At 44.8% G+C, this 21641-nt stretch overlaps 1 protein-coding gene and 1 long non-coding RNA gene across 3 annotated transcripts in view; both read right to left on the bottom strand.

Moving 5' to 3' along the window:
- Window positions 1–445: 445 nt before the first annotated feature.
- LOC121083586 lies at window positions 446–2033 on the bottom strand. 2 transcript variants are annotated; one of them, XR_005826418.1, is made up of 3 exons: window positions 1755–2033; window positions 1178–1317; window positions 446–644 (listed from the first exon to the last, which is right to left on the bottom strand). It is a non-coding gene; the product is annotated as an uncharacterized LOC121083586 (long non-coding RNA). The 2 variants fall into 2 exon arrangements; XR_005826419.1 differs by having other exon boundaries at window positions 1178–1307.
- Window positions 2034–11389: 9356 nt separating this feature from the next.
- The window catches only part of CRACDL (CRACD like), a 28209-nt gene continuing 17957 nt past the window's right edge, over window positions 11390–21641 (bottom strand). Inside the window, exons 8-10 of the mRNA XM_040584765.1 lie at window positions 16315–16514; window positions 14459–14594; window positions 11390–13666 (exon numbers count right to left, since the gene is read on the bottom strand). Coding sequence (XP_040440699.1) covers window positions 13521–13666; window positions 14459–14594; window positions 16315–16514 — 482 coding nt within the window. The 3' untranslated portion in view covers window positions 11390–13520. The remainder of the gene's footprint in view (window positions 13667–14458; window positions 14595–16314; window positions 16515–21641) is intronic.

Raw genomic sequence — 21641 nt, 5'->3', positions numbered from 1 at the left:
GTTGAGGAGCCGGGCTTTGAGTCATGGTGCAGCGTGGCCAAGACTTGAGGCCCTCACCTGGCACCATGTCAGGGCAGCAGGAGACCGAGGGGAGGGAAAAGGGATGGGAAGCTTTCTCATTCCCTCCCTATGACTAGGTAAAACAGTGCATGAGTAATAATACAGAAGGTTTTCCAATCTCAGAGACAGGTTTGATGCTCATGCAAATCCAGATCCCGCTACTGTTTTATAGACATAAACTGAAACAAATGCTTCAGTGGCTGAGCTGGTTTGCAAAAGAGAATTTTTGTTTTGTAATATTGTAAACTTACTTTATACACAAAGCTGCTGGATGTATACAGTTCATGTATACATGTGTGACTTGTGTAGCACCTGTTGTTGTGCTAATACTCAACAAATAAAGGGATGTAGATAATTACATTAAAATGTGATTGCGGCTACAAATGCTTAGTAGCAAAAAAATGCCACATTTGGGTAATCTTTATTCTGCCTTTTCTGTAACTACATTATGAAGTTTTGTAGTCTTTTGTTAGATGTTGTGATGCCGCTTCTCCACACGCAGCTGTGTCTCACTCAGAAGTCAGGTGTGACAGTGCTGTCCTTTCCAGTAGGTAAATTATTGGTCCATTTTAACAAGATAAAACCTGAGGTGGGAGAGAGAGCAAATAATCTAAGAAGTCTCTCAGGGAGGTAGGAACAGAGCTCTGTCTCCAAACTCATGTTTTTCTACCCTCACCCCCACATTACTGTCATTTTACTCACTGTGTAGGTTCTGTCTGAGCCGCAAATGCCTCTGCCATATGCTCAGAGGTGATGAACATTTACATTTATCAATCTCCTTCTGAAGGCGGAGGCTTTTAAATGCATTCCTACTATTACATAAACATAAACCTGGAAACTGTGAAGTTCATATTGTGCCAATATTGCTGAGGTCCAATGCCTGGGTAAAGAGCAGTCAGATGAAGTTAGTACTGAAGAGATAGTCCAAGCAGAAGGAAATCATGTAAAGAATTAAGGTTTTGATTGCCAGCTCTTTTTCAACATGCCTGCTTCATGGTATTCTCTTAATTTTAAAAAACAGACATTTTTTTCAGGGGAATTTTGAGAACGAGATTTTGTGCATTGGACATCTTCATCGTAAGCAAAACACACTGAGATGATGTCGTCTTTAACTTACCTTGGGATAATTTGGTGGTTGGTCCGCCAACAGCAGGGAAGGGTGCCGTTAAAGGGAAGTCTGAATCAGGTCCTCAGCAAGTACAGGTTTCTGAAGGTCGTCTTCTTCTGAAGGTCTGTTTCACACTTGCCTAAGCAAAACTAAATATAGGTCCAGACAGCATGGGGAAAGAATCCAAGTCAACTTGCACAGGGGAAAAATAAGATATTTCAGAAGAGTTTGTCAAAATCCAGCACAAAGTCTCATTGGTAGATGAAACTTTGACAAACTGTGACTCCTGTAAGACTCTTAATTATTTTGTGCCGAATTGTTACAGACTATAACGATTTTCTAGCTCTACCCACTGCAAATGCCCAGATACCTACTTGAACAATGCAGTTAATGCTCTAGCATATTTTCCAAAGATGTGGAGTTTTGTAAAACCTGAGCTAAAATCTGCAAAGACAATGCAAATCTAAACTTCTGACTGCCAAAAAACACGGACTAAAACGTTACACTCCAGACTTCTGGTACAAGCTCCCCTGCCAAAGAGTGGGCTGGCTGCACATTAGTCTTTGCATCACATTTTTTGTCTCACCTGTGTTCTTGTCTAACCCAGCGTGCCTCTTCCTCATCAGTCCTCCTTCCGACGGGAAGGCAGCTTGTGCAGGATGTGGTTCAGTCCACTTCGTTAGGACCAGATGTTAAAGAGTCAAAACCAGGCACCAAACTCTTGGCTAAAACCCAGCTCTGGGACAAGTAGCTCCCTCCTACTCTTGCCACATCACCCAGGAGGTGTCTGGTCAGTGAGTATCTCTTTCTTCCGCTGCTGACTGAAGGGCAGATCTGGACATCTCTTGAAGACTAAACTGGAATAAAGCAATTGCTGCCGCATCCTTTCACTTTATGCTCTGTTTCTGGTGGGGGTTGATAGCTTGCAAAGAGCCATGCTACGACAAGAGCTCTGCAGATGGGGAAGTGGTGGGGAAAAGCTTCCTGTGGTTTCTTGCGTCAACCTGACCTCTTTCTTCACGGAGTGAGCGCGCTCGGTGAAGGGTGAGCTCGGCACACGTTTTCTGCCACTAGAGGCAGCACGGGGCAGGGGATGAAAACTCCTTCTCCCAGCAAAAGATGAACGGGGGGTGGGGGGTGGTAGCAACAAGTTAAACAGACAGGGTTGGTTACAAGGATGGAGCAGGCTGCACCTCCGTGAATTACACTAGCTGTATGACCCCTCTGCATTCATTCTTGGCAACCTGAGTACCAAGCCAAAACTGTAGGTGTGGAACTTGATGCTGAAGATGATGGTTGGGTGAGAATTTGCATTGACTGCAGTCATCACCTGTGGCCTACCCATGCTCGAGCCAGCATTGCCTCAATGGGCAAAGAGGCATAGCCCTCACTCTTGTACCTTCCTTACCCCACCTTCTGCTCTGATCCCGTGCCACTCTCCTGTCTTCCCCAACTGCTTTGCTTTCGTAATTCCATACCAATATTGCAAAGAAGAGCCAGAAATTGTTAAACTTGTTTACACTGGGGTGAAGGGGAGATAGATTCATGGATGCCTTGACAAAGCATAACACTGCAACATGCATCCTTCTAATCGTGTCCAGCCCCATCACATCTGATACGGGTAAGAAGTTCAAATCCTAAGTTCATCCCTAATCATTGGTAAGGGGTTTTTGGTCTCCCCATCAACCTGCCAGGTCTAAATTTCACCCTGAACAGCATATTCACTGTGCATGTCATTCCATGCCACAGCAGGGCCACAGACGAGCGGGCTCCAGTCCAGCCCCAGGAGGACTGAGACCTGCTGTTTGAACTCAAGGTACGTGCCAAAGTGATTCTGTCAGCAGCTCATTTAGGGCGGGGTGGGAGAGAGAAGGAATAAGAGAATGATATCTTTAGACCCCCTAGCTCGACTTACCTATAGTACATATTGTTAACTTTAACTTGTGTCACTCCAAGACACGACAAGTATTAATGCAGTCCCTGTGAGTGTGTGAACTCTGCAACACTGGAAATAATTATCAAAACCACTCTTCATTTAAACTAGCAGAGCTGTTGCTGTGCTGTAATGGAAAGATCTCATGCTTTGCCCTACGGCAGCAGGGATCTAGGCTGTATTAAGTCATTCTGACCGGCCTTAAAGGCTTTAGTGATGGTTTTTTCATTTGAGTGTTATCTTTCTGCCAATTTACAATCCCATCACCTCCCCACAAAGCAAACTTTTAGTTATCCAAGCAGCAGTGGGAGGATGGTAGATGATGAGGAAAACATAGATAGGACAGGAGCATTTTTCATGGCATTTAGAAATAATGAGTGCAATTTCCCATGTCTTAGGACTTTTTAGACCAAGATTTTAGTCAAAAGAGAAATGAACCTTAGACAGGAGCCCTACCTGTATATTGGAATAACATGTAAGTAGCAACAAGAAAAGCACTGCTGCAGCTGCAACAGACAATAGAAATGATAGTAATAACATAAGAGCTTTGTGATAGCTCCATCCCCCAGGAACACCACCAAGGACATAAATTTTTAAATGAAATGGTGTATTCCTTACTTCACACCTTCAGAAGAAGTTTTAGGTTCCCATCTCCACATGTAAACTAGGTGTTCTGCCTGCTCTCAATTGCATGCAGATTACTCTCCTGGCACACAAAGGGAAACCAGCAGTATAAGAGCAATATGTTGATACTGTATTTTATTCCCAAAAAGTACTTTTCAGAATGACAGCTCCTACTATGATCCCACATGCTTTGCAACCACGTGGGCAAATGCTAATTCCACCCACCAAACGTGCAGGTAATAAAAGTGAATGGGACAGGGGTCAGAAGCAGGCACCTATCAAAGCTGTTAAGTACCTCTGGCAGCTGGAGCACACGAAGCAATTAATAAACTCTTTCTGCAGTTTGTCACATGCCAGTCATCAATGATGAGTTTGATAATGGCAATAGCTGCATCACTAGCATATGGCATGCCATGTATGCTGTTACTATTATTCCTATCCTGAGAGAAACAGAGCTGTAACAAATTACAAGGCTGACACATGCAGAGTCCTTTGCTTTTTAAGGCGATTACACTTTAACCCTAGGCTACATGGCACATGTGCACTAACATGTTCGAAGTCAGGCCTCAGGACGACTCCTGTTTATGAAAAATTAAACCCTAAAATCATCAAGGGCTGGATTTTGTCCCTGACCACCAGGGCTGAAGGAGGAAAAAGGCAAGGATGAGGCGGAGAGTATCACATTGCGCACAGGTGAAGTGGGCTTGTGTGGAAAGCAATGGCTTTCCTCCCCATCTCTCTCATGCTGCAGGCTGTGTCGCAGCCCACAGCCCTACCTCTTCCCTCTGTATTTAGGTGAGGTTGCCAGCTGCAGGAGGGTGAGCCCAGGGCTGGCCTGGCTCCCCAGGGAGCACAGCTGTGATGGTAGGTGCTTCTTTAGGGGAAGACATCCCACCTTCTCCTCGCAGACTGTGGCTGCAGCCTGGCCCTCAGCCTTACACTCGTGCTTGTCCTGTTTCATCAGAACCTGTTTATATTTTTAAATCACAGTAATACCATATCTGCTGCTAATTAGAGCCCAACAATACTAACTCAGTGTGCAAACAAGGCCATTATCCAAGCATTGTTTTGTGTAACCAGAATGCTGGCATTGTGCACATTTGCATAATGTTTAATTATTTAGTCAGAACATAAAATTTGTCTTCCTCTCAAAAACATTTCTATGAAATGTCTCAATAATTAAACGCCACTATGTTTATTAAGAGCAGGGAAGATTCATAAAATGCATCAGTCAGAACCAAGCAAATAAAGTACATCTTGCTACAGTAGTCAAAATACGCTTGCTCCGAAGTAGGTCCCCAAGCACTGCAAACACCAGTGTGAACTCCTACATGCAACCAAGCAGAATATGATTAAAAGTGAAGCAGAATATGATTAAAAGCATAACAGTTCAGCAGCTGTACCTTGGAGGGGTCAGGGAGCCAAAATTCAATGGCTTAATTCACTCATTAATCAATACATATCATTTTGAGAAAACCGGTTCAATTATATTGAATCAGCTAAGTGAGCCCTGTGTTTATGAAAGATAAAATTTGGGGTCAGCTGGGGGCTCATGCACAGTGCCGCAGCCCAAAGGCATCTGCAGGCTCCTGCTCGGGCATGTTGCCCGTTGGAAGGCAGCAGGACCCATGCGCTAGGCGACAGGACCACGTCTGTGTGGGACCTGGTAGCAGGGAGGGGTTCTTCATGAGGTTCCTCTAGGCAATTGCCTAACAGGCTGAAAAGAAGTAAAACAGGATCTAGGAAAGGAGCCAGAGGCACATAATAAAAATATCTGCCTTGACAGCATAGGAAAGTTGTTCCTTCTGCAGCGTTTCTGCACCATCGCTTGCTGACAGGGAAGAGGGGCCAGCTCCAGCCTCGGTTATTTTGGTGTGTAAATAGAAAAATTCTCCTGAAATGAAAGGTCAGCGCCTGAGCTGAAGTTGCTGAATGTATTGGGGATGTCCCAGCACCAGGCAAGAGCCAGAGGTTCGTGTAAGCAAACAAAACTCACATGCTGCAAAGGGAGAGACAGACGCTGGCTGTCACATGCTGGACTCCAGTTTGATCAAAGGGGTTTCTGTGCCCAAGTGTAAAAGCTTCAAATTTAATTCAGCTGTTTGAAGGGAAGGCAGAATTCAGGACCAGAAATTGTTTCATGTTAAAGGAGTAATCACCTACTAAATTAGGAGGAAGTATGTTTTATGTCCTGACAACAAGCATTCACCTCTAAAATAAAATATTTTAATAATTTGAATTTATTAGCTTACATATAAGAGAAGCACAAAATTAAAAAGTTCTTTTGTATAGGCAAGATGGAGATTTTTATTCTCTCTTTTACGTTTGGCTTTATACTTCAGTTGTATTTCAACAATGTTACACAAGAAATTAAGCTTGTGTCCTTCTGCCCTCTCTGAAACTCATCAGTTACTTGCTAACGATTCCAAATTATCCACAGCCATTTCTGAGACATGTGTATAGTTAAGAGGCTCCCTTTTTGTCCATCAATCACATAAAAGCGGCCAAGGAAGCCACCCCTTCTCCTCCCATGTCTTTGGTGTAACTTCTAAGACTCAGCCAGCCGGAGCATTGCTGCTTTGCAGCAGGGTGCCGGCGGTCGTGTCGGGAGGGGGCTGGTGGGGGTGCCACTTACTTCGGCCGGGGGGTTGAGGAGCTGCTTGTGCAACGGGGTAAAGCAAACGGGGAAACCAGTACAAGCCCACCTGTTCGAATAACCACCCTCGGCTTTCCCCGCATGAAAACAGGCTCTGACAGCGAACGCTGCCTTTTCCCTAAGCCAAAGCAAAACCTTCATTCCCATCCTGCTTTAGGGAAGTAGGTCACATGAAAATCTGCCTCCCCCAATCTCCTGTCCACGATCGCAAGGTAAGATAAATTATATCTTCACATTAATCAGGGAAATTGTGGCATGCAAAGGCAATTGAAAAGCTCAGTGTCTCTCTGGAGAGCAGCTGACAGCATGATCCACCATCAAAAGCGCATTGTCACCCGCTGCCCCAGGCTGCCCTTGCCCCGCTCTCCCTCGGCGGACTGAGCTCCGTAGCTGGGTCTGATGTGGAAAAAATGCAGCCAGGCTCTGGTGGCAGGTGCCTCCATGCACCAGGAAAATAAACAGAAAATCACAGAGCGGGAGGACGCAGCAAAGAAACGGGGCCGTAGGAATCCCGCACTGAGCAGGAAGGGTTGCCTCTGTTATCTCTAGCTCCAACTTTTTTTCTTCACCTTGCTTCCTTCCTTTCGGGACTGTGACACCGCAGCACGCAGGCCGTGCCTGCCCCATCACCGTGCTGCGCAAAAGCACATCCAGCAGCTCTAGTGCATGGTGAACGCACGCTCATGTGCGTGTCACATGCCTGTCCGTAAAGGGAATTTAGGCTCACCTCGTACTTCTCCGCCAGTTTACGGTGAGGCCTGGTAACAGGAGGCCAGCGTGACTCCTGCCAGCCGGGGTTCGTGCGGCACCGTGCCCTGTGCCGTTCGCAGCGTGCCGCGGGGCCTGGCCTGGGCTGGCCATGGTGTTTTGTGGCAGGTCCTGGGAGGGCTGGAGCTGGACACACGGCACCATTGAACCACCAGGAACCCCGGGGGCTTGAAAGAGTGGACCTACCAGCTTTGCAGTGCCAGAGCTGGGGTGTGGGGAGTGACTTGCACCAGGGCTCTTTTTACTTGGGAGTCTCTTTATTGTGCTTCAAAAGAAAGGCATGAACCAAACAAAAGGTTTCATTAAGCAAAAAGTAATCCCTTTTGCATACTCAAGGCAAGTGCTGTGGGAAGAGTTAAAAGGAGTTAAAAGAAGTCAACCCTTGTTTAAAGGAGTGGCCAGATGGGGAAGATGATGTCTGTTTTGTCTGGACAGGCTGAGGGCCTTATTTCTCTGCCCTGTTTGCAGGCAGCCTGCCCATCAAAATTATCTCCGGTGCTGAGAGCAAAGAGGATGAGCCAACAGCTTATTAAGGAGCCTCTTATTTCTGCTGAGAAAGGTGGCTTTTGTTTTCCTGAAGGGTTATTAGCTGAATTCTCCTCCTGTCACAACTGTGGATGTTTTCCTCTGCTCTTTCCAGACAGTTCTCCTTGGTTCTTCGACGTAGGCAATGGCTTGGAGGGGTTTACCAGTAGTCTTGTTACATTCAGTGAAGGAGTAATAAAAATAACGTGGGAATAGGATTCCTTTGGGAGACATGATCACCAGAGTGTGACTTTGGGACAAACCTGACTGCAGATCAGCAACTTCTAGTTTCTGACACAGCGTTGAAATCTTTAGAGCACCTTGGGCTGCCACCGCACAGTCCCGTGACTGGAGCCGGAGCCCAGAGCTATGTAAGTGCTATTGCCTCAGCCCAGTGCCATCTGGTACCAGCTGCTGGCTGGGGAGGGCAGCGCGGGTGGTGGTTGGCAATAGGAGGGTCTTGCCGGATTCCTCTGCCTCCTCACCATCACTGATGGGGCCATGGTTTTCCACCATCTGGCCCAAGAGCAGCACGGGTGGCCCAGTTGCCTTGTCACCCTGCAGCAGCTGGCATGGCTAACAGGTGACAGCGTGGAAGCCATGCGCTGGTAATTGTCACAGGGGCCATTGGTACAAAGTGCCATTTTCCAGTAGACAGTGAACAGAGATTTCTTTCTCTTTCCTTTCTTTATTGAAGTGTTTCTCGGGCAGAGCTGACTTTCAAAGGGAGGGTAACAAATTACATGTCAACCATGACATGAAATCAAACCATATTCGGGGACTACTTGCTGAAGTGGGTTAAGATAACACATGGTACCTGGATCAGCATCCTCAAATAGGCTTCAGTGAAGTTATGAACCTGCCACACACACCACTCCATATGCAAGTAAGTAAATAAACAAAGCAAGAAGAAGTCAACAATGGAAGTACTCAGTGTGAAGGTGTGTGAGATGGCAAGAAGGCAGGAAAATTGTCCCCTATCACTTGGCTTCAGTAATCTCTTACACACTCTTAGCTGCATTCCTAACAGTTCTTAAGAGAGTTATTTCTGATCCCAGAGAGGGAGATAGTTTAACATTTTCCTGAATTACCTTTGTTTAAGCTGCTTTAGGTGAGCTAGAGAGGTTTTCTTCTGGTAATATGGCCAGTGTACACAAAGAATTAGAATCTGCAGCAAAGGTTCTGCAAGATACTGCAAAGGAAGAAGATCTGCATGGACTACGAATATGTGTCCCATCAGCCTCCAGCTTCAAAGTGCAACATGATGCAGAGAATTATCTGGGAGTAATAATCCATAAAAATCTTCAGACGGCATTTATTTTGTGAAGTCAGACAATAAAAGATCCCGCACTATAAAAACTCAATGGTTCCTGCTGCTTGTTGAGCATCTTGGTGAACTTCAGGAGTATGTGAGCCCACTTTGACCTGTGCTCACTTTGAACTTAAATGCCTTCTCCTACAAGAGTTAATCCCACGCAGCCACATGTGCAGGATCACACAGGGTTACATTCCCCCTGCAGTTTTATGAGACGCGCAGCACTGCCCAGTGCTCACAAATGGCTTTTTTGGTGGGGGATTCTGTAACAGTTCATCAGTTACCTTCTAACCACAAACATGAAATCCTGTAATTAAACCTTTGTTACCCACAGCAGAGGGCTCATCATGTATACAAAGCAAACATTTTGGCAAGTTTATGATGCTCCTTGAGACTAAGAGGGAATTAATGACATTGCAAAATTACAGCAAGCTGCTTGCTGTGCTGCTGCTGGATATTTTCACTGGCAACAAGATTTTATATTCCTCTCATCTTGAAAAAAAAAAACCAACAGATTTAGTAAATGTTTTTACTGTCAAAGGCAACACAGTGCAAAACACCATACCAAAGCAAAGGCCAGAGGGATATTTTGGCCTTAAAAATTTATTACACTTTGCTGTACATGAAAAATAATTTACTTGTAATTTTTTTCTCAAAATTACTAAACGTTAGGAGGTAGCTAATTCAGATACTCCAACTAGTAAACTATGTAAGTCATAGAATCTAGTTTTTGAACTGAAAGATGCCCAATAAACGATTTTGTTTGCATTGTGTGCAGTCCTTCACCACTGGGAAGGACAACTGCTTGCACACTGTCACCTTGCTCATTAAATGGAAAGCCAAAGATGTCTCATGCAACGCTTCTGGGAGAGGAAATTTCTATTTTTCAAGTCCATTTTGTTGTTGTTCTTTGACTGTAATTCAAACTATGTTAGTTTATGTGCATGAGTCGTGAACAAAAGGTGAATTTTTACATTTTATTTCCCTGTTAGATGTTATACGTCAACAATATATATTGCAGCTGCCTGAGCAAAATGGATCAGCCTGAGTCAGTCATATTGCTTCTCAGCTGGAAAAGTACAATGACGTCCTTAGGAAAGCTGATCAGATCTGAAAGGCTTTTCTGGTGGTACTGAGTGTGACATATAAATCACTGTTCATACAGAGGAGAAAAATATATTTGTGTTTGAGTCTTTCCATTGCCACAAATAAGCCATCTGACCAAAAAATACACAGGCTCTAAAACTATTTTGCCTACCTGTTGACAAGACAGCTATAGCAAGACCTACTTGCATGACCCCTTGATTTAGAATGAAGAAATCTTGGTACAAAGCAACACTGTTTGTGAAAATCAAAATTCCCCTAGCTGCCAGAGCAGAGGTCCCCGTAGCCAAGCGTCTTCTCTTGCACAAAGGCCAGGGCCATTGGCAGCGATGGGAGATTATGAAGTCCACCAGCCACACCACCTCCCAAAGCCTTTCAGTCTCCCAAGCCAAGGCCCTGGCTTTTGTGTTGAGAAGCATTTGATGGCCTTTGTGTTCCGCTGATTTGTCTAGCTGCTTTTTGAAGTCATCTAAACCTGTGGTGTCTACAGCCTCCCATGACAAACAGTTTCAGTGTAATTACACATTGCGTGAAAAGCAGCGCATCATGTTGCCGCTTCTCTGAAGCATATCTTGAGATACTTAAATTCCTCTGAAATTATGGTCAAGATCCTGAGTTTGTTTCACGTAGTCCTGAGCAGCCTGCAGGGCTGTAGTCCTACTCCCTTGGAGGCTGGGTGAAGATTGCTCACGGGCTTGTAGGGATCCACAAAGCTGGCTGTCACTCAGCGCTCACGGCGGTCGTTCGTACCTGCTTGGCACTAAAACCCAAAAGTGAGTTGAGCCAGTGGAAACCCTAAACCATGACCCAGTCAATGCCAAAATGCAGGCTGATGTCCACCCCATGCTTCTCACTTCAGCATGCTCCTAAATTCAGCTCCCAAATGCCACATGAGCTCCACGCAGAGCTGGTTACCCCCCTCACCTCCTCTCCTTGACGTATCTTCAAGCAGGGGGGGACACGGGACTTGCTCTCCTTGAGACTGTGCAGGTCTTGCCATGATACCTCCGCCTTTTGTCTCTTGTCATTCCTGAGCATCCAGCTATGAAAACAGGAGATAGTCCAAGAGATTTGCACTCTTCCCCATACAGCTGCACAGGTCACACTGCAGGAATTCAGTCATGATTTGACAGGGTTTTAATTATTTTAAACAGGGAGAGAACTGCAAGGAGACAGACAGTACTTTTAACTGTATTTCCTGAAAACACTGTGCTCTTTTCAAAGGGTGGCAATAATCAGAGAATACAAGTTTTGTCTTTTTTTATATATTATATTCCTTTAATAAAGAAACTGCGGTTTTTTTCAAGATTGTTACAAAAGGTAACAGTGTATCTTAAAGCTACACTTTATGCTAATTTTATTACAGAAAGGGTGTTTTGGAGAGAGAGGGAGTTAAGATGCTTTTTATTGTATCTGAAAAATGTACCTATTTCTATGGTAGGCCCTGGAGTATGATTTAAATACCAAAAAAACCCCAAAACCACTTGAGATTAAGGGCTGTGCATGTTTGCTCATGGGGGAGCAATGCGAAAGTTGTTTGCACAACAAACCTCTGGGCAATTGAGCCCAAGGTTGCATGTCCTGTAATTAAGTTACTATTTCTGTCGTGGTTCCGTTTAACAGCGAGCTGTCTTGCCACTTCTGATATCAGCAGGTATGCCCACGCTGCCGGTCGTGATTTGTGTGAAGGAGAAAACCCTGGGACAGCTGGCAGAAGCCCGTTTGCGTTGGGACCACTGACAGCTGCTGTTGATGGGCCGGAGCAGGTCTGCGCAGCAGCTGCATCAGGCCTTCAGCAGCCACGCAGGCTGATTTCAGCAGCCACGCAGGCTGACAGGCTTTATCCAAAGGCTTTGACAAATATAAAACTCGTTTTTCCTCCTCCTATTTTCCATGATGAAAGAAAACCTGTCTCAAAATCATTGTCGGTGTCTTAGATATTCGCATGTTCCATTGCCTTTTTTCGTTATTCATTGCAAAATGCAGTTGTCATTACTGAGGGAGCTCAGGTTTTCCTCCCCACCTCCTTGAAGAAGACAAGATTTTGAAACAGCAAATGCAGGTGTTAGGAAATCCTAGGCTTCCTAAAGTCCCCCTACTTTTCTCCAAAAAGAGAATGTTAATGTGACAAGAAAAACAAAATCACAAATATAAACTAAGGTAGTACTTCACACAAACGTACGCAAAGTGAAATGCTTGCCCTAGCAGTGGGGCATTTAGTTTCAAAGCAATTCCCTAACGGGGTTTGTTGTTTGCTGCTCTAACTCACAGGGAGGTCTTAAAATATATTCAGAGGGGTCTTGATTAATGACCAGCAATGATTTCTCTTGTCAATCTTGTTAAACAGGTGAAGGTGAAGAACCTAGGAGACTTCATGAGCTGGAGTCCCAAACTGGTGGGGAAGACTGAGGCTGATAAGCATGAGAATTTTATACAAAGGTAGTAAAGTACAGAGATGCTATACATTACTGTTTTTTAATGAGAATAATTAAGATTATGTAGGGGGTGACACGCGAAGCTGACACCACAATGAAGTTCACAGTTTTTCCCAGCATTTCTGTTTGGTCTCTAGCTCAAGACTTTCCAGTTTTCATTTTTTAACTAAATTCATATTGTCCATTGCTACTAATAGTATCCTCCTAATTGAGAAAGATGATTTCACACAAAGGAAAGCCAGCTGCAACCAGATAAAAGTAGGAAAGCAACTATGGATGCATTGATGAGCTTCCAACTGCAGATCAGTCTCCTTACTGCTTGCCTGCTTGCGAACACTGTGCAACCAAAATTGCTCACAGAAGGAGCTGAGGAATTTTTATTCATGGTCACGCATAAATGTGTGTATTTGTGCTTCATGAAATGTAACCTAAGCCCAGAAATTGGACCACTTGTCTCAGTTAGGCAAGCACGCGGCTCAAGCAACACTTTTTAATGGAGTGCTCACTAGCAGCTACTCATGAACACCTCCATGGGCCGAACAGCTTTGACAGAAAGAGTGTCAGACGATCCCAGTGACACACATCAACAGAGTAACAATGTTAGTGCACAATTTATAAATGTAAACAGAGAAAACCGTAACAAATAGGAGTTTCCAGCAACAACAGAAGTTCAGCAGAGTTTAGCAAAGATCCTGTTTTGATGCAAACATAATTAAAAGCATAAAATGCAGGAAAGTTGTAAGGCAAACGTTTTCTTTTCAAAGGTGTAAGTATGTCCTTAGCATAATTTAAGTAATCCATTCCCATTGCATCCTGATTGCTACAAAGTTGAAGGTAAACTTTTTGACTGCACCTATTGCACACTTTCTCCACAGCTGTATAATAAAACCCTTCTCCTGTATCAAGAGATTCTTCCCTGTGATTAGCTGGTCTGTAGAAGTTCAGTTAAGTAGTTGACTTAATTACAGAAGATGCTATTTGTTTACATCGTTTTATTTTATAATCTGTGGCATATCACTCCAAGCTTGTGATTTCTTTTTGGCCAGTTCCATCCATGATGGCTGATCTGGAGCAGCGTTACTGGCTTTCTTCAAGTGGCTTATTTCCTCCTTATCCACCAGTGCTGGTGATGGAGCTACTGTGAATAAAACACACGGATGTTTTACGTATGTTTGCTGTGCAGCTATACACCCTAGCTCTTTCATTAAAAACTTCCCATGCTAGAAAATCTTTACATTTCACGTGGAAGCTTATTCTGCAATATGTTATTGAGGAAATAACCATTCTGTGCTCAAAAGAACATGATGTTTTTCTCATCAATAATCATTTTTGGTCCCTAAATTTACCCAAACCAACAGGATGACCTGGATTCCTTGCCATGCCCTGTGTTAACACCCAGGCCAAAGAAGAAGGAGTCTTTTCATTTGCGAATTCCTTCTTTACCCAGCCCCCAACTCATAGGAATTTCACCACCTTCCAAACTTCTGCTCTTCTTTCAAATTTGAATTTATCAAAGAGATTCAAAGTTACTGTGGGAGGACGGAATGGCAGAGAGTTTGTGATCACATCATTCCAGCTTGCTGAGGAAACCACATTAAAACTGAATGCCACTGGAAAGAATTTTGCATGGATTTTACATTTTACACTGGGATAGTGTGTTTGGGACCCTGTCCTGTGAAATGGTCTAGCGCTCTCGATTCACATTTCCTTCAACATGAGTTTTGACTACACTGTAATCAATGCGGCCAAAAGAACATGTCACCAAATAAAGCCCCAGCTGTGAATGCTGAGAAAAGTTTGCCCTTGCTGATGTGGAACTGGGGAAGAGATTAGGATCTAGCCCCTACTAGTTTTCCAGCATACTCAAGCAGGATTTCTTCTGACAGGGTTGTGAGATAACAGCCTACATTTCAAACTTTTTGTTTCCTACCAGGGACACAATGTGACAATGAACTGGTTCTCAGCAGGGGCTCCTTCACTTCAGACATTGTCTCTCTCCTCTGTTCTTCAGAAGTGGTTTTAGGTGCCAAGTGTGATGGTTTGCTCCATTGCTGCTTCACTGACCCCTAGGCACAGAGAGGGATAAAATCCAAGTAATGCTGAGAAAATGAGACCAGTTTGGAAGAACACGAGCAAAGGGAGTGGATGTGGTGTCTGTGACAGTCCAAAGACCGCACGCACTCATCACACATTGGTCCCCATCCTCCCACCTGTTCAAAAAGCTCCAGTGGTTTCATGTTCACATCCATGATACTCAGCCTTACAAATTAAGACTATCCCGCTGTGTCTTTTATTTATAATGGTACCTATGAGTAGGTTATTGTAATCTTCAATGCAAGACGTATTCCAAGTCCTCTGCACACCTCTACTAACATATATAGGATTTGGAAACTCCTTGTTCTCTCATGTTTCCCTTCCACCTCCCAAATTTTGTGGGTTAGGGCACTGTATTTTTGGACAGTTGACAGTAAATGGATTTTCCATAAAAAAGAAATCGAGCACGTCCTCCCATGGATTTTCTTGCCAGTATCAAAAACTACTCTGAAGTGATAGTGCCTGGTGCCATGTGGGAGAGGAGAAAGTAGGAGTAGTACAGTGGCACCAAGTCTCACATGCTGCAGTCAGGATCATCTTGGCATGTTTTTTGTTAGCTGATATAGGGGGAAAAATGCATGGCATGAATTTTAGGGAACACTGCCAGCTAAAATCTGGAGTTTCCTATTCTGAAACAGAAACTGTATTTTGGGATCATTTAAACCCATGGTGTTTTAAGTGCTATGACAATGCTGAGCATTATCGCAGTTCATAATCTTGCCTAGACACTTTATTAGGTATTATTTTTTGTTAATCTAACCACTGCTATTTCTCGTCATCTAGAAATCTTCTCTTATTCCAGGATATAACACAGCTATCTGGGTTTCTAACAGTACCATCTGAAACAAGAAAGTAGGCCATTTGCACTGGGAATGCTATATTGGCATAGGACACACATGCTCCTGCATCAGCGCGGGGTTCTTACTGTGCAGGGCACAACACAGGCAGCACTCGCATGCTGCTGCCTCCCTGAGCTAGCCCGGTACCAGGGAAGCCTTGTTAGTACTCTGGATTAATGCCAAGTCCTTCTGCTGGCAAAGCTCTGTCATCTGGGAAGATCACCCAGGGTATCACCCTGTTTTGCATGGGATCTTTGAAGAGGCAGCGTCAGCCCACGTTGCATGGCACCACATGGGCATCTGAAGTTATCCATATACAGAGAGCCAGAATTTATATCCTGGCACTTTCTGCAAGTGCAAAAGTTATTTTTATCCTATTTTACTTCTCAAGGCTCTAAAAATTGTTACCTAGGAGCTTCTGGGACCGAGCTGTTCATTCAGTGTTAAATCAGTCAGGAGGTTCAATGAAATGCTGTGCTTAGAAGGATAGTTAAAGAGAAAGTATTCCCCCTGTATTGAGAGAGATCTGAGACTGTACAATTTAGCCCCTCATTTGGGGAATTTTAGCATGCAATACACACATTAGATCTGGTAAGTGTGTACTGGGCACCTAAGCAAGAAATTTTACACATCTTGCATAGTTCCAGATTTCTTGGAAATAGAAAATTACATATCGGAACAATCAGCGAATTCTGCATCTGTAACACATTACTGAGAGCAGCGTGTTTGTTACTTAGGCTTATACTCATTAAGTAACTGTAATCGTGATGGCATGACTGGTGATATAGCAGTAGATCCAAAGAATACAACAGGAAGGTGATACAAAAGCATCAGAAATTTGTACTGTAAGTACCTCGGTTCGTTCCTTCTCTTTATTCTGTTTCTCTGTATCCAACTTAATATCCGGAGCCACAAGTTTTTCCGTGTTGAGCTCCTGCTCCTGCTGCACACCCCTTTGCTTTTGCCTTGCTATGGAAATCCAGGCTGGCTCTGCAGGAGTGTCGGGATCTCTTCTGCAGTCTCCAGCAACCACGGGGGAAGGCACACTTCTCTCTGTTGACAGATTATTTATGTACACGGTTATATGAAACAGAGTTGTAATTAGCTTCAGCTCAGACTTGCTCAGTACGCTGACTGGTCCCAGGATGTGACCAGCCTGTGTAAATAGGAGTTCTGTTTAGTTTGGTCTCCGGAGAGCAATCTTCCTGTACTCACTGTTTTAAGTTACCATTCTACTGGTGAAAAATGCTTTGCATCTTTCTTTGGCTAGTCACAGTGTCACTGCCCTCACGTGAGGGAGATGCAGAAACAGGAATCTTCATTAATGCACCCATTTTCCAAGGTCTACCCTTCTGCTCCCTCCTCCCATCTGCTTTGTCTTTTAGAGACAAGCCGCAGATGATTCAAAGCTGGACACAGCTGGACTGTGGTGTTGCAAAGGCAACCCCCTCCCTGCTGCAGCTGCCCCCCGCTCCCTATCTTCCCAGGCCCAGGCAGCAGCAGCTGATGCCTTTGGTTTCTGCCTTCCTCCCACCCCTTCAGGAGCAGCCCCCTCACACAGCCCCCTGGTGCCTGCTGGTGCTGTGGGTGACTGAGCACAACAGTCTGTGGTGTTTGATCACACAGAAATACTGCTAAAACCTAGGATTAATTCACAGACTTTTGACGTGAGGTTTACTTTGACTCAGCCCTGCTGACACTGACCGTGCTCTCCTCTGGGGCCAGTCACTTCCACCGTCCTCCTCCAGAACTGAGATTTCAATGAGACAAGAACAAAAAAAAAGGCACTCACAACTGCTACCCAGGGGTGAGCAGTATCCAGAGGTACGGGGAAGTGAAATACCCTCTATTCAAATATTCTGTGAAGGGAAATCCTGTCTACATACTGAGCAGAACTGGATCAAGAGAAGAGCTTCAGCTCCTCTGTTGGCTCCAGCCCCCAGGATCTCCACTTCTTCGCTGGCTCACGCTGCTCCCAAAACTCAGTTTTCCAACTAATGTGGAGCCTCTGCATGGTTTAAAAGAGGACCAAGAACAGTACTAACATGCTTAGAACCATGATAGAGCCATAAGACAATTCAACCTTTCCAAGCCATTTCTGGCCACTAATGTACCCAAATTTAAGGAAGGCTATTTCAGAGCAGAAGGTGAATCCTCAAACCGCACATGGCCCTGCCCCTAGGAAAAGTTTGTTGCCTACCCAGCACCCCGCTCAGGGAGCCAGGAGGAGGCACACCCAGCCAGGAAGGACTAGTGCCCCCGAGACCCTTATGGCCCAGCTGCTGTGCTGGTGTAGAGCTGGGCCACCCAGCCACAGGACCCTGTGGAGCTGTCAGACACGTTTCTGGACCGCTATGGTCTAGTTTAGAGGAACATGGCCCCAGTCAGGAAAACAGGCAAATGTCTCTGAAGGCATGTTTGAGATGCCTCCTAAAGGCATGGGAGGTGAAAGGGATGAAGCTCTCCCAAGAGCTGGCGTCTGCAAACTCAGGCACATTATGAAAGCCCACAAACATTCTTTGCCCAGGGATTTTCTCAAGTGACTCTTGTGCCTCACCAGAGACAGACTAGTTATTTCATCAAGAAAACACTGTTAAGCCTATGTCAGCTAAAAGCCACAAAAAGAGAAAGAACAAGTTTTGCTCTAAGGCCAAAGCAAGACATTTTGCCAGATGATGCCTGAATTTCCCTTCACGTTCACCTCATGTGATCTTGTAGGGAAACCTCTGAAAGAAACAATCCAGAAAGTCCAGCTGTGCAAATGCAGCACAGATAAAGCAGGGCCCCTGAACACTGAAGGAGATTCTTTCCCTCTTGCACAGCAAGTTACTGCAATTCTCTGCACCCCACCTACACCCCACCTTTGCATGCCAGCAGCTGTTCCTCCCATAATCTTCTCCCCTTCTCTTCACTGGCTCCCCTCACTTCATTTTTGTCTAATTTTACAGAATGATAGAGAATAAGGCTGGGAGAGATCTCAAGATGTCATGCAGTCTATCCTTCAGCTGTAAGGCAAGATCAGTTGCAAGATCAATTTCACATAAATAGTTTCCTGACAAATATTTATCATCTAACCTGTTCTTAAAACCCTCCGAAGATGGGACAGATCTGAGAGTCTTCCCTAGACGACCTACCTACTGTGCTCAAAACTGGCACGTAACACTTGAGGTGAAGGACTACCCCACTTCACCTGAGATGGTGTCCTGTACACATCAGTCAGTATGATGAGTTTCTTGCAGAATTATGTTAGTCTTGTTTTGTATTTAGTTTGTCAGCTCCAGATTGTGTTATTTCCCTTCTTCCATCCCCCATTTGTATCTACGCATCAGATTATTTTTGCACACATAACAGAACCTTCTACTTGTCTGTAAAGTAGACAAGTTTTTTTCAAACTGTGGTTCCACTTTCTCAAGATAACCTTGACTTCTATTACTGTCCTCCAGTGTGCCCATAGCCTTTCCAGCTCAGTAATACTTGCAAATGTAACAAGCACACACTTAGTTCTGTCACCCATGTCCTTAAATATATTGAATAGTGTCAGACCTAAGACGGGCCACCATCTAATATGACAGTGAATCATTAGCTGGCACACAGTAGCTTTGCATCAACCCACAGCAGCTTTGCATCAACCCAATGAATAGCTTCACCAAGACTGTATTTATAGGAATGCCACTATGTTTATAGGAATGCCCTATGATACCAGTTATTGTGTGACTTGACTGCTCTTGACCAAGCCACGTTGGCTGGAATTTATATCTGTGTTATCTTGTAGACATTTAGAAATAGCTCAAGTATTCCTTTCAGTATTCCATATTAAAAGGTATATAACACCCTTTCTCCTTCTCTCTCTCTTCTCCATCTCACGCCCCTTTTCAAGACGTGCCACCTTTTGGAGTGCCCCTTGTCTCCAACAGTTTGCTAAGATAACCACTAGCAGCTCAAGGACTACGAGCCCAACTTTTCTGAAGTATTTTATTACAAACTTCATTAGGATCTTCATAAGTAAACCCACACAGTTGAATTGATGTGATGCCTGCTAATGTACCTGCCATCACATCCCCTCCTTTGCCTGTAGGCCATGCCCTTGAACCCTTCTACACCTTTTTAGGTTGTGAGCAATTTGGGCAGGACTTCTTAGTGCCTTGCCCAGTAAAACCAGGTGCCACGCTCCATCAGTTCCCAAAGCACTACTGTGGTACACAGGTGGACTGCCACTGCTGAAGGTGACGGTGATGTCTAGCGTTCCTCAGAGCTCGGTACATAAAGTAGCTTTTCACTTCGGTTACTTTCTACCCAAATTAGTAAACTCATTTTCCTAGCATCCTGTAATGAACAACCATCCAACAGTTACACTCAGTATTATGAAGATAATTCCGCACTGAAGCCTCCCTGTGCCCTGCTGGACTCATCCTGTAGCTCCATCCCAAGAAACATTCCCCTTCTCCACCATGTACCGACCTCTTCTCAGCCCAGAGAAGACTGGGTCTCTTCTCTGACTGTACAGCTACAGACAAGACACGCCACCACACGCATTCTTTTCAACCACCTTTTTTACCTTCCTTCACTGCTTGTAATGTCTTGGTGCTCAAAACCACCCATGTCTTTACAGTGAAGGCCCTTTTCAATCCACCCACCAGCTTTCTGATGATACTGGGAACCTGGCTTCTGCTGTGATGCTGCTAGTGATGTACATCTTAGTCTCTGATTCAAAATCACCTTTTGTGTTTTGTCCCATTGTGTTTTGTCCCATTTTCCCTGCCGCACCACAGGAGTTTTTGTAAACACCAACTGAACTGCTCGTTGTTCTTCCTCTGCTCGCCCCATGCAATCAATACTGACAAAATGACTGCTATGGCCCAGCTCTATTTGCTGCACTACATGTAACGGTCTTACTGCTACCTGTGCTCCTGTTTGTCACCCTCATGGATTGCAGATTCATCTTTCTGCTATTTCAATGTGCATTGCCTAGCACAACAGGGTGCCCAGTCCCGCAGCGGTATGTCTGGAGGCTGCTGTTATAACAACGCTTTTCATAAGGCAGATACTCCAATGAAGGCACCAAGCACTCTTGCTCTTCAGACAATTCTCCCTGATGAGACACCAGACATCCTAGTCATGCCAATTAGAAGGCAGCCAAACTACAGCCAAGTATCGCCCCATAAGATGGTATCAAAATGCCCCCGTGATAGTAAGGAACAAAAGTTCTTTACCATCATCTTAAAGATTTTATAAGTATCTGTACAGGCCTGACTTAGGGCAGCAGAACAGTATCACCTACAGAGGATCAAGAGCTGATCTGCTTCTGGAAGGGGCTTTCCTGTTTCTTGAAGCAGTTACATTCTGCCCTCGTTTCTGTGAGAGACTTTGCTGGAGAGGCCAGGCAGGCAGGCAAGGCAGGGGAAATGCCTTCTCTTCAGCAAAAACAACTTCAGATGCAACTCGGGCACGATTCGGTACCTCCTCTGTCAGCCAGAATTACTGTAGGGGATAGAAGAGGCATATTCACTATTAATTATCTTTCCCATTGCCCAGAGGTCCTTTACATCTTCCCACCTCCAACTAGAGGTGGTTTCTTGGCACTATGCATGCACCGTGGTTCCAGCCAAAAGGATGAAAGGTGGTGAAGTAATCCAGGAGACAGTACGATGAAGGGAATCGGCAGTTTAAGGTGATCTGAGACTCTGAGGGGCACCAAGAGGCCAAAAGCTTTCTGAGGAAGCAACTGTTCACAAGAGAAGTGCTGCTTGCACATCCCTCCCAGTTCAGTGACTGACTGATCACCTTGAACAAGCCCTCCCTGTCTTATCTCACCCGGTCACAGGGTACTCTGTGTGCTCTTATGGTTCACCACATGGCAAAGCACGGCATGTTTAAGGAAGCAGATAGCCAGAATGGAACCAGAAGTACTCAAAAGCACAATCTAATTCCTGCTTCTGCTGCAGGTCACAATGCACAGCAGCTAGTACAACAGTTCCCTGCTGGTAGATGCCACTTTTAGGGAGACAACGCAATACAAAATGCAAGCAGTGGCATTCTCTGCCGGAAGATGTGTGACTCCAACTGGCCACAGCCACCACAAATGCCTCATATTCGACTTCTCCTCCAGTGAAGCAGGGCTGAGCCTCTTGCTTCCACATTACACTCAGGAGATTTTCTGAATAAAACGAAAATATGAATCAT

This window comes from Falco naumanni, chromosome 2 (genome assembly GCF_017639655.2).
Source record: "Falco naumanni isolate bFalNau1 chromosome 2, bFalNau1.pat, whole genome shotgun sequence".
Classification (NCBI taxonomy): Eukaryota; Metazoa; Chordata; class Aves; order Falconiformes; family Falconidae; genus Falco; species Falco naumanni.
The sequence above is the reverse complement of the archived record's forward strand: the minus strand, read 5'-3'. Positions and strand labels throughout refer to the sequence as shown.